This window comes from Equus quagga, chromosome 13, assembly GCF_021613505.1.
Source record: "Equus quagga isolate Etosha38 chromosome 13, UCLA_HA_Equagga_1.0, whole genome shotgun sequence".
In the NCBI taxonomy this organism is placed as follows: domain Eukaryota; kingdom Metazoa; phylum Chordata; class Mammalia; order Perissodactyla; family Equidae; genus Equus; species Equus quagga.
Window position 1 is genome coordinate 88,364,104 of NC_060279.1, and position 14,725 is coordinate 88,378,828.

General features: G+C 61.4%; 1 protein-coding gene across 1 annotated transcript in view; it reads left to right on the forward strand.

The window, feature by feature from the left end:
* Positions 1–14,725, forward strand: part of SHANK1 (SH3 and multiple ankyrin repeat domains 1) — a 43,686-nt gene that overhangs the window by 7,277 nt on the left and 21,684 nt on the right. Inside the window, exons 8-15 of the mRNA XM_046683434.1 lie at positions 257–373; positions 4,547–4,624; positions 4,865–4,931; positions 5,421–5,751; positions 6,609–6,805; positions 10,144–10,257; positions 10,434–10,509; positions 10,965–10,991. Coding sequence (XP_046539390.1) covers positions 257–373; positions 4,547–4,624; positions 4,865–4,931; positions 5,421–5,751; positions 6,609–6,805; positions 10,144–10,257; positions 10,434–10,509; positions 10,965–10,991 — 1,007 coding nt within the window. The remainder of the gene's footprint in view (positions 1–256; positions 374–4,546; positions 4,625–4,864; positions 4,932–5,420; positions 5,752–6,608; positions 6,806–10,143; positions 10,258–10,433; positions 10,510–10,964; positions 10,992–14,725) is intronic.

The following is a 14,725-nucleotide window of genomic DNA, read 5'->3' on the forward strand; positions in this document are numbered from 1 at the left end:
GCTTGGTGTGGAGATTAGAGACCTTGATCCGTGACATGGAGGGGGATGCTCTCTTGGACCTCTCGAGGGGCCCAGCCGGACACCCAGGCTTTGGAATGACTTGCGAAGCTGACGCCCTGGGCCCCTCTGCAGGATCAGGGGCTGAAAGAAGGAGGTGGGCGTGGGGCTGGCTTCCTGGACTCGAGGTGAAGGATGTCGACAGATGCTGTGTCCGGGAGGGTCTGATCCGGCCTCTCGGCTCCCTGTCCCCCCCCAGGCCTGCCAGCGAGGTCACTCTCAACACCTGGAACACCTGCTCTTCTACGGGGCTGAGCCCGGAGCCCAGAACGCCTCAGGGAACACGGCCTTGCACATCTGCGCCCTCTACAATAAGGTCTGCCCTACAGCGCCCGCCCAGGCCCGCCCAGCCTGCCTGCGCCCTCTGCTCCTTCACTGTTCCATCCATCCATCCATCCATCCATCCATCCATCCATCCATTCATTCATCAGATATTTCCTGGGCACCTTCCCTGGGTCAGGCCCGGAGCTGGCTGCTGAGGACCAAGTAGTGAGCGAGATGGACAGCCCCTCCCGCCAGGGGACAGACGTCCCTGTCATTAGACTCCAGAGTGTTCAGAGCGAAGTCACAGGGAATCTAGGCCCCTGTGGGAGCCCAGATCTGGGCTTGGGCTTGGGGCTGGGGTGGAGGTGGCACAGGTGGAGGACGTGCCACCTGTGCGGAGACGAGCAGGAGTCAGCCAAGTAGAAGAGGGGAGAATGGATGCTCCAGGCAGAGGGCACAGCCTGTGCGAAAAAACCAGAGGGAGACAGTCAGGTCTGTTACGGGAAGGGACAGGGGCTCCGTGGGTCCTATGTCCCATTTTGCAGGCTGTGGAACACCTACTGTGTGCTGGGGCGCATGGGGGCACGTGGGTACAGAGAGAAGGCCAAACCAGAGCCCCCCAGCGGACAAGAGTGTGTTGCCAGGGTTAGCAATTCAGGGCTGGGTGATGGTCCCCACCTGGGGAGTTCCGAGTGGAGCTGAGCTGTAAAAAGCTAGCAGGGGGTCTCAGGGACCTGCTCGGCTGCGCTGTGGCGGCCGGTTGTGGCTTTCAGCCTGATGACCCCAGTCCCTTTGTCACCCACACACCAGGCGATCCTGGACAGGTCAGCCCCTCTGAGCCTCCGTTTCCTCATGTTTCGCAAGGCTCCCTGTCCTTGGAGGGCTGCCTCGGGGGTTGAGGAGGACAGGGCCTGGCACGCTGCTGCTGATCCGACAGCGCCTTCTCCCCTCCTCCAGGAAGGCTTCCAAGACAGCCCCAGCCCCTTCTGCCTCATCGGAACTTGCCGTGCTGGGGACGTGGCAGGTAGCCACGTGCCGCCTCGTGGCAGCATGCGGTCTGCTCTGCTGAGGGGGAACTCAGTGTTTGTCAGACGCAACCAACACGGCGCTGTCACTTCCCTCCCCGGTGCCTCTGTCTCGCCTCCTCCCTGACACGGGCCTCATGCCCGGATCCCCTGCCTCCGCGGCCTGTGTGCACGGGCTGTGGGCAGACTGGGGCCCCCCAGACAAGCCCCGTCCCCTCTCTGAGGCTCTGTCCTCCCCTTGAAATGAGAATGACATCAGCTGATGGAAGGAGCCGAAAGATTGTGTGTATTAGTGCTCATATCTGGAAGGCAGCTGTAATGATAATGATTATTATCCTCGTTATTATCGGTCAGGAGACAGAAACCGTATCGTTAATTGGAACAGGGAAAATTCAGTATCAAGAATTCCATAGTGGGAGCAGTTACTCTTAGGTGAGCCATTTTCCTCCTGGAGCTTGCCCTTCTCATCTGTGAAACGGGCCAATAACACCACCGTGCAAAGAATGGAGGGGGGGAATGTTTTTGCTTCCTCTCGGCACGGTGCTTGATGAATAGATGCCTGACAAATGTGTGTTCTTATACTACTTCCCTCCCCTTGTCCTTTCTCCCAGACTTTAAGCTGCCCAAGGGCCAGAGCTGGGTCTGAGGGATTTCCTCCATCTCTGCTCCCCTGGCCTCCTGGCCTGCCCGTCCAGGCCCTGGTGGTAAAGGTCAGGTCCACGTCTAGGCTGTGAGCTCCTCGAGGGTGCTGGCTGAGTCTGATCCATCGCTCTGTCCCAAGGTTCCAGCGCTTAGTAGGCCTACACGCATCTTTGTTGAATGAGCGAGTGAGTGAATGAACCATGTGTTAGCCACTTTGAGTTTCCCCCCAAGCCCGCACAGCGCCCAGCTCAGAACGTTCAACAGGTCTTTGCTTCCAGACAGACTGAATGACTCAGTGAATGAATGAATGAGTTGGGCACATGAATTTTGAAGGACTCCATTCACATCCTCCATCCTCATCCTTCTCTCGCACATTTCTTGAGCACCTACTGTGCGCCTGGATGTGAGATGAATGCGGCACGGCAGGCGCCTGCCCTCGGGAAGGTGGGGGGAGTTCGCAGTCTGGCGGAGGGGCGGACGTGGAAACAAATAATTGCAGTTCCGTGACGTCAGGCTGAGACGCCAGGCAAGACGAGGTTCTTGAGGAGTTGAGAGAAGAGCTGGTTGAGCTGGTGGAGGTGCTGTGGTTCTGTGCCAGGCAAGGCGGCGGGGGCATGCAGATACGCAAAAACACGCAGCAAGTTAACAGTCTAGTTGAGGAGACGGCATGCACACACACACACACACACACACTCAAAAACACACCCAGAAAATGAACTGGGCTCACTTTGCTATTCCAGTGACTGGCCCGGGCAATCAGAGCTGTGCGTTCACAGAAGATAGATCCCACACTAGGGTGGAAGGGCTGGGTTTGAGTCCTAGCCGCTCCACTCCCTGACTGTGTGACCTTGGGCACGGATTTGCCCTCTCTGAGCCTGTCCTGCAGGATGGGCCCATACAAGCATCCTGGGTGGGTTTGTCATGTGGAGAGGGTGAGACCAAGGAGGTGCTTAGTGAAGGCCGCTTAAATTAGCATCTGGGGGAGCTGGAGTGGAGTTGAGCTGGGGGCCGGGCTGGGTTTGGCCAGGCGGAGACAAAGGGGGCGGACAGCAACTGTTTACTGAATGGCGCTAGGCACTCTTCCAGGTGGCGGGGGCACAGACAAAGCTGTGGCCCTTTGAAACTGACAATGTGGCGGGAGGGTGGGGGGAGAGCTGCAAAAGAGACGAGTAAAATAGAAATGCAATTTCAGGGAGACAGTGTGATGAAGAAAATGAGCTAACACTGGCTTCAGAGAAGGCCTGGCACATAGCGAGCGTCACATCAATAAAAATGAACAAATCGAAATGAAGCAGGAAATGGAACAGAGGGTTATTTTCGACAGGGTGGTCAGAGAAGCCCTCTCCGGAGAGGTGGCATTTGAGCAAAAATCTGAATGAAGTGGGAAAGTGCTTCCACACAGAGGGAGCAGCAGGTGCTAAGGCCCTGGGGCAGGAGCGTGCCTGTCAGAGGAAGGAGCAGGCCAGGTTGGCTGGAGTATGCAAAGTGAGGGACGGTGGTAGAAGATGAAGTGGGTGAGGCCGGGCTGGCAGGGCAGGCAGATCACAGGGACCCTCCTAGGCCATAACAAGGACATTGGGTTTGATCCAAAAAGTAAGAGAGAGTGACATGCTGTGATGGACACTGGTCAGGAATTGATCTGGTTGTGGATGACGTCTCTACCCCCACAGCCCCCTTCCTTCTGGGTCTAGCAGAGTGTGTGATGAAGAACGAAGGCCCTGAGGTCAGGCAGACCTGGGTTTGAATCGTAGCGCCAAGAGTCACCAGCCACGTGACCTCGAGCTCCCCTTGAAGCCTTAGTTTGTGTGGCTGTAAAATGGGGACAGTAATTTCCATCTGGTGGAATTGTTGAGCGACTCAGTGAGCATCCGCCTCTGAGGGGCCGGCGTGCAACATAGTAATCCGTCCACGAGGTTTGCATCGGTGCCTCTCAACCGGGACACCTCTGCCCCCCGGGGGACATTTGGCAGTGTGTGCAGACATTATTGTTTGTTACCACTTGGGAGGGGGCTGCTACTGGCATCTGGTGGTAGAGCCCAGGGATGCTGCCCGACCTCCCACAATGCACAGCGCGGCCCCCACGACAAAGCATCGTCGGGCCCCAGATGTCAGCAGTGCAGAGAAAGCCGGGCTCCGGTTAGCGCCATCCGATAGACTATAACACGAGTCACGTGTGTGATTTTAAACCTCCCAGGAGCCGCATGAAACAAAAAGGAGAGAAACCGGTGACATTAATTTAGTGGCATGTTTTATTTAACTCATTGTAGCCCAAAAGGTGATCTATTTCAACACGTAACAATATAAAACCACGAAAGAGATTAAATTATTTTTTTCCCCCCGCTCAGTCCGTGAGACCCGGTGTGTGTGTTGTGCACACAGCACCTCTCAGGTTGGACCGGCCGTGTTTCAAGGGCTCACAGGCCACACGTGGCGCGTGGGCTGCCGTCCAGGTTGGCGTTAGGTTGCTCCTGAAGTCCTCAGCGCGGTGCCCGTGTCCAGTTGTGCTCACCTCGATTGTGTGTTTCCTTTCACTCTGTGCCACCCACTGCCGCCCTCAGGAGACCTGCGCCAGGATCCTCCTCTATCGAGGGGCCAACAAGGATGTGAAGAATAACAACGGACAGACGCCCTTCCAGGTCTGGGGCCGCGGGGGCTGGAGGGGGGGACGGAGACCACAGAGGGGATGAGGGAGCGGGCCCCCCAGGAGTGCTGGGGACAGGCCGGTGGTCTGCGAGAGTGGGGAGGGCAAGGCTGCTGGGGTGAAGGTTTGGGTGGACGGGGGTGGAGGGAGCAGCCAGCCGGGACCTCACGGTATTTCTGCCTCCTTCTCTCTCGGCTGCCACGGCCACCTCACCGGCCTGGACCCCTCGTTCCAGGTGGCGGTGATCGCTGGGAATTTTGAACTGGGGGAGCTGATCCGAAACCATCGAGAACAGGACGTGGGTGAGCCTGGTGGGGGAGCTGGGGCCGAGGGGAGAACCCGGGGTGTCTGACGTGGGTGGTGGGATGCGTGTCAGCAGACCTGATCTGGGGGCCAAGATGGGAACAAAAGAACCCTGGAGGGGGCCAGCCCGCTGGCAAGGCAGTTAGGTTCATGCACTCTGCTTCAGCAGCCTGGGGTTTGCGGGTTCGGATCCCCAGCACAGACCTAGCACCACTCATCAAGCCCTGCTGTGGCAGCGTCCCACATAAAATAGAGGAAAATTGGCATAGATGTTAGCTCAGGGCCAATCTTCCTCACCAAAAAAACCCACCAAAAACCCACCCTAGAGGACTGTGAGTGTCTGAGGAGTGGGAGAGGGCGTGATTCTGGGACCCCCACTCTTTCTCATCTCTGTCTTTTTCCCCTCATGCCTCTTCCCCACTGTCTCTTCCCCCCACTCCCATCTCTGTCTCCCCCCCATCTGCCCCCCCACCACTGTGTCCTCTCAGTGCCCTTCCAGGAGTCCCCTAAGTACGCGGCCCGGCGACGGGGACCCCCAGGCGCAGGGCTGACGGTGCCCCCCGCGCTGCTGCGGGCCAACAGTGACACCAGCATGGCCCTGCCCGACTGGATGGTGTTCGCCGCCCCGGGGACCTCGTCCGCCGGGGCCCCCGGCCCTACCTCAGGGCCCCAGGGCCAGTCTCAGCCCTCGGCCCCCACCACCAAGCTCAGCAGTGGGACCCTCCGAAGTGCCAGCAGCCCCCGGGGTGCCCGGGCCCGCTCCCCATCCCGCGGGAGGCACCCCGAGGAGGCCAAGAGGCAGCCCCGTGGACGGCCCAGGTAGGGGAGGGCTCGGCCCTGGTCCCGCAGACCCCAACCCAACCAGATTCCCGCCTCAGAGCCCAACCCCTCCCCAGGCCAGCCCAGCTGTCCCACGTGTGGCTGGGCCCCCATCCGTCCATCGTCCCACCCCCGGGCCGCCACATCTCCCCTCCTTGAAGAGGGAGGTCATCATGAGCCACCATCATGCACCCACCCCCAGATGCACCAAAGGTTAGCTGAGCCCCAAAGTTTAGCCCCCCAAAAACATCAGTCCCAGCCCCTGAGGACGGACAGACAGACAGGGCGAGGTGAAAGGAAGCTGAATGGGGCGGGGGCAGGTGAGGGACTTGGGGAGAAGTGTCTGAGCTTGGAGATGAGGCCGGAGGAGGGGAGGATGGGCAGGGGGCATGCTGGGGAAGAGAGGCCAGGCTGGCTAGAGGAGGGCGGGAAGGGGGCGCTGTGGCCCGCCAGCGTGTCCTCAGGACGATGGTGGCGGGCTGGGAATGGCGGGCAGAGGAGTTGGACCCAACCCAGGAGGAAGCTGGGAGTCGCGAAGGCTCTCGAGCTGAGGCATGACACAGTCAGAGCTCAGCTTCAGGAAGCTGAATCAGGCTGAGCTTGCAGGACTGTGGGAGGGGGCAGAGCTGGAAGCCAGGAGGCAGAGGAGGGGGCTGGGGGCAGCAGCGGGCAGGCAGAGGGGACCCCCAGATGCCCTCTTCCCCCACCCCCCACCCCGGGACATCAGAGCTGGGAAACCTACTCAACTCCCCTCCCCCACCCTAATGCTCCATCTTCCCCCCCCAAGGACCCCTGTTCTCCCAGAGGTGCCCCCTCCCTCCGCTCTCCCCTGCCTCTCACACCCTCTGTGTATGCAGCTCCAGCGGGACGCCCCGAGAAGGGCCGGCTGGGGGCACCGGGGGCTCGGCGGGGGGCCCTGGGGGCTCCCTGGGCAGCCGAGGGAGGCGCCGGAAGCTGTACTCGGCGGTCCCGGGACGCTCCTTCATGGCCGTGAAGTCGTACCAGGCCCAAGCCGAGGGGGAAATCTCTCTGAGCAAGGGAGAAAAGATCAAAGGTAACGGCAGGGCCCGGGGTGAGGTGCTGTGGGCGAGGGTCGGGCAGGCGAGCTAAACCCGCAGGGAGGGGACTGTCGGTGACAGATGGTTCTCGAGCCCCTGGCATGCGCAGTGCACCGTGCAGACGTCAGAAGCTCCGAGATGCCCCTTCTGCCTTCGAGCAGCATAAAGTGTAGCTCAGAGGATGCTCAGGAGGCGGGGTGGAGGGGAAATGGGCATCGGTGGGACTCTGACGCCAGGCTGGGCACCCTCGAGCGCTCCCCCGCGTGGTCTCAGCTCACTCAGGCCGCCCTTGCAGGAGGCCGTCATGAGCCCTCCCGCAGTTGGAGGAGCAGAGCCTCACACAGGGGAAGCCCCATGCCCCAGGTCCCCAGTCCGAGCTCTCGGTCTTTCCTGTCACCTTGTGTGGAGCGTGAGGCCAGGGGCCTTGATGTCCCCTCCCGCCTCTCCCCGGTGTTGTCATCTGAGAAATGAGGTGATGCCCACTTCACGGGGCAAGGCCAGAGCCGGGGGCTCCCTAAGCGGCAGCTGCTGTTACTGGGGTTTGCCTCTCTTTGGTTTTCCCATCTTCCTCTGGAAAATGGGGCCAGCGGCCCCCGGGTTCCAACTTCACAGGGCTGGACGTGTGTTCTTGGAGACTATGGTACTTTGGAGACGGGAAGCCCGCTGCCAACGCAGCAGTTCGTACGAGGTGGGGGAGCCATTCTCTGCCCTACTCGAGGCTGAGGCTGCCGGGGAGCCCAGGGGTGGAGCCGGGTGGTGTAGATGGAGAGCCAGGTTCAAATTCCAGCTCCACCACTTCCTAGCTGGGCGACCTCAGGCCAGTGACTTCTCTGGGCCTCAGTTTCCTTGTCTGTCAAATGGGACCCTTGTGAGGATGAAAAGAATCAGCTCACCTGAAGCGCTTAAGACAATGCTTCGCACAGAATAAGCGCCGGCCATCATTATCGCGGGCGGCCCCCACAATGGGGATGGGCACGTAGAGGAGAGAGAGACCCCGGCTGCCCGGGTCCTCCCAGAGGAGACAGAGCGTGAGAGGGGCCTTGAAGGATGTGTAGGGATCAGAACATCGGGCAGCTTGTGTCACTGCATCGGTGTTGTAGTCTCCCCACAGTCTGAGTTCCTGAAGGCGAGGTCACATGACATTGATGTCTGGGTCACCCGGGTCAGTTTAATGACCCAGCACCCCAGAGGCCTCAGTGCACATCTGCTGAGTGAATGAGTGAATGAATGAGCAAATGCAGGAGCTAACTGTGGGGGCTGCGGGTGGCATGCCTGGAAAAAGAGTGTGTGTGTGCATGCGTGCATAAGTGCATGTGTGTGCATGGGGGGCGAGGGTAGGTCTGTATTTTGGAGGATGAGAAAGAAGAAAAGGAAGCTGAGCCCAGGGCTGAGGGAGCTTCCGGGCAGGCACAAGGCCCTGGGCAGTATCTTCCACGGGTCTTTCTGAACTTCCAGCCCAGCACTTGTGTGCACTGCCCTCTTTTCACATCCTCCCTTTCGTTAAAAGACACTTAATTGCCTCAAGGCACGCCCACCTTCGCCATGTCCCTGAGCTCCGCTGCAGCCTGAGGAAGTAGCAGGTTCCCTCTGCCCTCAGCATCAAAGCCCAGCACCTTCGAGGGGCCTGCACCCCCAAACCTCATCTCCTGCCATCTCCTTCACCCCCAGGTTCCAGGGACCTCGTCCTTCTCTCCACTCCTCACATGCCCCCAGCCCCTTTCCACACCAAGCTCTTTGCACATGCTGTCCCTTCTGCCTGGAAAACCTTTCCTCCATCTCTTTGCCTCCTCAACCCCTAGGATCCTTCAGGTCTCAGCCTATGTGTCACGTCCTCTGGGACGCTTTCCTGGTTCCCCTTTGCCGTCAAATTTATTTACTCCCATCTGGCCTCTCTCCAAACACCCTGTCCTTTTTCCCTTGCATGCTGGCCTCAGTTTCCCATGCTGGGGTCCCCTATAGAGTTCCCCCTCTAACGGCCACCAGCGTGGAAGCTCTGTGAGGGCAGCAACCGCATTTATTCTGTCTGACGGCTCTGCCCGGTGTCTCACCTGATGTCTAACTCGTGACCGGCACTACATCAATATTTGTTCAGTGAATGAATGATTGACTCCAAGACCACCCGGCCAGGCACGGCAGAGCCAGCCCAGAGCCCACACCCCCGACACCCCGCGTCCTGCTCTTCCATGACCTTAGGCATCTCCTCAATTTCATTTCCCGGATCCTCTCCAGTCAGGCGGTTTGTGTAGGGTAAAGCATCAGAGGGCCCCGACTCACATCCTAGTGTGGCTTGAGCCATCTCAGAGCGAGAGACTTTTCTTTCTTTAGCCTCAGCTTCTTCACCTGTCAAATGGGAAGACGGTTGTTACCTCTCGGGGTCGGTGTGAGGAGGGAGCGAAGGAAGCATGGGCAGGGCCGAGTGGGGACAGAGCCGTGGAAGGCGCTGCGGAGATGGCCGGCGGTGTGTCTGTGGCGAGCATCCTCAGAAACAGCAGCCACAAAGAGCTTGAACAGAGAGGATGCAAGACATGAGTCACTCAGAGCATCTGTCCTGGAAACGGACGGAGCTGTGTTCAGATCCAGGCTCTGTCGGCTCCAAGCCGTAGAACCTTGGAGCAAATGGGCTCGGCTCTCTGAGCCTCAGTTTCCCCATCGGTAAAATGGGGACAATAAGAGCACCCTCTCCAAGGCTTCCGGTCCGGAGTGGGAGGTGGACGAACAGCTGGCCCTGCCATCCGTCATCATAGCTCAGCAGCCGGTGCAGCTGCACAGGGCGTGTGGCAAGCAGTCGGTAAACGTGTGCTGGATGGTTCAGGGGTCAGGGTGGCAGGAAAGGGACACCAGAGGAGGTGACTCTGATCTCTTCTCCCTTCTAGAGCTGGGGGAGCGACGGGAGGCAGAGGGAGGGGTCTGAGAGCAGATGACAAAAGGTTAAGGGGCAAGGAGACTTCGGGAAGTGGCAGGGGTGCTGATGGGGCTGTAGAACTGGTTCGAGGGCAATTACAGAACAACTGAGCTCTGACCCGTTACTGGGGGAGATGAGGGCCAGCTGTGGGACGTGGCCCTAACCTGTGCAGACCATGTCACGGGACACAGCCCTTTTCCCCAGTGCCTCCTGATGTCCCCATTGCATCCAGAAAGCTGGAACGCAGGAGTGACATGATTTGTTTCTCCCCGACCCCTCAGCCCTTCCGTGGACGTTTGTTAAGGATGCTCTTGGCATCCCTGTGCTCCGTGCTGGGAATCGTGGAAGGGCTGTGCGTGGACTGTGTTGTGGGCAGGGAGAGGGGCCACAGCATGGAAACGTTGAAGTTCTGTGTCCCTGCTCCCCACCCAGTGCTTAGCATCGGGGAAGGAGGCTTCTGGGAAGGCCAGGTCAAAGGTCGCATCGGCTGGTTCCCCTCTGACTGCCTGGAAGAGGTGGCAAACCGCTCCCAGGAGGCAAAGCAAGGTAATGAGAACACCCCAGTGGTCCCCAGTCTACCCTGGGGTTCTCATGTCCCTTCCTTTCCCGCTTTCGAGGCAGGTGGGGTGCTGGGAGGCGGATGGGAAGGCTGGGGCCAGGGGTCTGGGGGTGGGCTCGCGGTTTCCAGAACCACGGTCCAAGGTTCTCTTGTCGCCCTGCAGAAAGCCGCAGTGACAAGGCAAAGAGACTCTTCCGGCATTATACTGTGGGCTCCTACGACAGCTTTGATACCCCAAGGTAAATGTCCTTACACCCTCGGGTGCCCCCACCCCAACCTCCCTTCACGTTCCACCTTTTAAATATTTCCACCATCTCTGCATCCCCTTTCTGGTCTGCTCCCTCGAAAGTTTGATGCAGGGGCGGGGGAAGGCAGAGTCTGCTTCAAACCACACAGCCCAACCCCAAACCAGCCTTGGGAGCCATTGAGATGGCCTGGCTTTGGGGCAGCGTGAGACCCACAGGGTGGATGGGGGCAGGGCGGGGGTGCCTGGGGGGCCCGTGTATATGGTTGGCTGGAGGCGCTGGTCTCTGTGCCCCATCTCTGTGCAGTCGTGTGCAACAGAAGTGTGTGCATTCCATGCCTTGGTGTGGGGAGGGGGGCGGGCAGAGCCGGGCCAGTCAGGGTGGAGGCGGGGAGAGGGGCGCACTGACACCTTTCCCCTCCCTGGCCATTGGCTGACTTGCTTCAGAAGCTTGATGGATGGGATTGGCCCAGGGAGGTGAGAGGGGAGGGGAAGGGAGGCGACGGGTCAGGAATGGGAAGGAAGGGGTGCCTGGGGGTGTGTGGATGTGCGCGTGTGCACGATCAGAGCTGAAGTTTCCCCGTACGTGGACGTCTTACAGAGGCCAGCGTGCTTGCACAGATCCCCCCGCTGTGCTCTTACCCTCTTGCCCATGTGTCTCTGTGGGTGTGCATGACACGGGTCTGTGTGCATGTGTGGCTGGAGGCCCCTCGATGGACAGCCCTGTGCATACGCCCGCGACGGCAAGAGGGTCTGTCCCGCTCTCTAGAGATGGGTGCATCTGTGGCTCTCATTTATGGGTGCACGATTGTGGCTGATCGTGCGGCTGGCTCTGCACATCTATGTTTCCGTGAATCTGTGTGTTTGAGAATGAGGACAAGTGATGCAGAGATGTCAGTGTGTCCGCTCACCACGTGGGGACAGGTGGGTTTCTGCGCACGCCTGTCCCCCTCTCTGCATGTCACTGTGCGTGCCCATTAGCACATACAATTGTGTGCATGCATTTGCATTCCGCCGGGTTGATCCGGAATTTAGGACCGGGGGTGTCAGGAGAGGGGAGGGCAGAAGAGGGGAGGGCTCTAGGACTTGGGCTTCCAGAAAGGCAAGGCTGTGGGGGAGGGATGGTCATAACCTGGCGTCTGAAAGATGACGCCCTCCCCCGCTGCTCCCCCCATCCAGGGAAGGGTCTCCTTGTTCGTAGCATCCTTCCATTAAATGTGTCCAAACCTATGTGTCTGTGTTCTGGCCAGTGGGGATGGGCTGGGGGTGGGGGGGGGGGAGGCGGAAGAGGAATGACAACATGGGGACAGAGGGTGGGACTGGGGTGCCACCCTGCGCCCGGAGTGTCTGAGGCGCTTGACCACTGTGCGTGTTCACCTGGCACGTCTCCGGCTCTGGGCACCGGGTGAGTATCAAGGTCCCCCCGACTACCCCGAATCTCCCCGTCAACCTCTGCTTCTTGTCTCTGTCATTGTCTCTCTGGGTCTATCCTTGCCTTTGGTCTGGGTGTCACTTGCTCTACCAGCTGGATTGGGGGGTGGTCCCTCTTGGCCCTCAGTTTCTTCCTTCTCCGTCTGTCCTATCAGGTGCATTTCCTCCCCTTCCCCTGCACTCCTTGTGTCGGCTGCCATGTGCCGCTCTGTGAGTGGTGTGTCTCCTATCCCCCTCCTGCCTCCCCCCCTCCTCTCCCTGACCCTGTCTGCGGCGGCCTGGCTGCATCCCACTGGAGCTGTGCGGTCTCCTCCCAGCCTGTGCTGCCCTCTCTCCTCTCCCCGGGGGTCTGTGGCTCTCGTGTGAGCTGTGGCGTGTGTCTGTCCCTCTGCCTGGGCTTCTTTGGGGGGGGAGGGGTGTCTCTCACTGTGCCCTGGGGCCCAGTCTGAACGTCTGGCCTTCCCCTCCAGACTGTGTTGGGGTGCGCTGTGTGTCGATTTGCCGTGAGGGGGCTCCGTGTCCCCTCCTGGGGCCTCTCTCACCGCAGGGGTCCCTGCCCGAGGAAGTGGGGCGCAGTCGGTCCGCGCGCGTCCCTGCACGCGGTTGCGAGGCGTCTTGTGTGATGTTGTGCGTCCTTCTCCCCGCTCTCCATCGCTCTGCACCTGCGCGGGAGGGCTCTGGAGGGGGGAGGGGGGTTAAGGGGGGGGCCCAGACCGGAAGTGCCTCCCCCTTCTCCTCCCCCCCCCGCCTCGCCCCTCCCCCTTCTCCCGCCAAGGGGGCCCCCGCGTTCCCCTCCCGGCCCCCTCCCCCCGCCCGGCGCAGGACGCCAAGGGGTTAAGCCGCCCGCCCGCCGCCCGCCCGCCTCCGGAGCTGTCCGCGGTGCTGAAGCCGGCGCCGTCCGCGGTCCTCGCGCTCCCGCCGCGGCCCGACCCCGCGCCCCGCGCCCCCGCGCCCCCCGGCATGTGAGCCCCCGGCCCTGCCCTCCCTCCCGCGGGAGGGAGCGCGCCCCCTCCCCCTCCCCCCTCCCGGCGCGGGTCAGCATGAGGCGGGGCCTGGGGGCCCGGACACGGGGGTTCGGCCGAGCGGGGACGGGGACGGGGACGCGGCGGCGGCGGCGGCGGCGGGGGCGGCCGGCACCGGGACCGGGGCCGGGGCCGGGGCCGCGGCGGCGATGGCTTTGTCTGCGGTCGGCGGCGGCGGGGGTCTCGGGGCCGGCCCCGGGGGGGGCTCCCTGCCGCAGCCGCCCCCCGCGCTCTCCTCCAGCTGGCCGGCCCTGGGGCCCCGGCGGCGCAGCGTCTGGTACATCTACAGGTAACGGAGCGCGCCGCCCCTCTTTTCCGCGGCCCGGCCGGGAGGCCCCGGCCCCGCTGGGACGACCCTGCCCCCCGCCGCTACCCCCCACCCCTGCGACTCCTCCCCCTCCCCCTCCCCCAAGCCGCCCCTCTCCGCCCCTCTCCCCCAACCTTCTCTCTGCGCTACATCCTTTCGGACCCCTCTGCTCAACCCTTCTCTCATCCTCCTCCCTGGGCCGCTTTCCCTGAGCCCCCCCAACACACACACACTCCTCAGCCCCCTCACAGGCCCTTCCAGGCCCCCTTCGGCCCTTCCTCCAAGACCTTCCCATCACTCAGGCCCTGCAAACAGACCCCACTCGCCCTTTCTGCCGCCCTTAGTGCCCTCACTCTGTGGGGCCCTCCCCGTGGGGACCACGGTGGCTTCCCCTCCGGCGCCAACACCCCAGGCCCCTGTTCCTCTGATTCCGTACACCCCTTCACGAGTTAGCAAGTCCCCCCATTCATACCCCTCTCTCCCATTCACAGTCATTCCCCCCCCATCACACACGCATCCCGCCCCCGGCCTCCCCTCCCCTCCTCTTTTTCCGCTGCGTGTCACTGTGCGACTGTGCGTGTGTCAGTGTGGCTATATCGATGTGCGTGCGTGTGTGTGTGACTGCCTGCAGCCGAGTGTGTCTGCGTGTGTGTGCGCGTATGTGTGAGAGATAGAAAGAAGAATAGAGAGATGGTGGGCTCCCAGCCCACCCCCCAGCTGTGTCCATCTGTGTGTCCCTGTTTGACGGCGTCTGTCTCTGTGTGTGACTTGGAGCGACAGAGAGGCTGTCTGGGGACTGTGTGTGTGTGTGTGTGTGTGTGTGTGTGTGTGTGTGTGATGGAGTGGGTCTGTCCCAGGGACTGCGGCTGTGTTTCCCAACACCCACCCTCCCATGCCAGACCTGTCCCCTCCCCCACAGGCCCCCCTTGGCCAGTCTTTCCGTGTGTTTCTGTCCCCATGTGCCCCTCTCCCTGCCCCCGGGGGGTCTGTGCCTGTGTGGGGCACGTGGACTGAGCTACGGCTGAGCTTCTGCATGGGGAACTGCGTCTGCTTGTGTGTGCCACTTCTCAGCATGGGAGGGAGCCGGCTTCCCCGAGTGGGGGCCTCTGTGCACGCCATGGAGAGGCCCATGGAGATGGGGACACGGGGAGGGGCTGAGTACCGGAGGGGGCGCCATGTACAGCAGCAGGCTCTGGGCTGTGGGATCCTGGGTGTGTGAGAGGGACCTTCGGGGTGGGGGTGGGGGGGAATGGACTTTACTGCAGTCTCTGTGTGTGGGATCCGGTGAACAAGAGCTGGCTGCTGAGCTCCAGAGGCCGCTCAGGGTCGCCGAGGGATGGCCTGGGGGAGAGCATTGTGTGTGCCCCTGCAGGGCAGGTAGTCAGCAGTACAGAGCATGAATGGGGTGCCGCGTGGGTAGCAAATACCGGGGCAGGGGGTGGGGTTAGAGG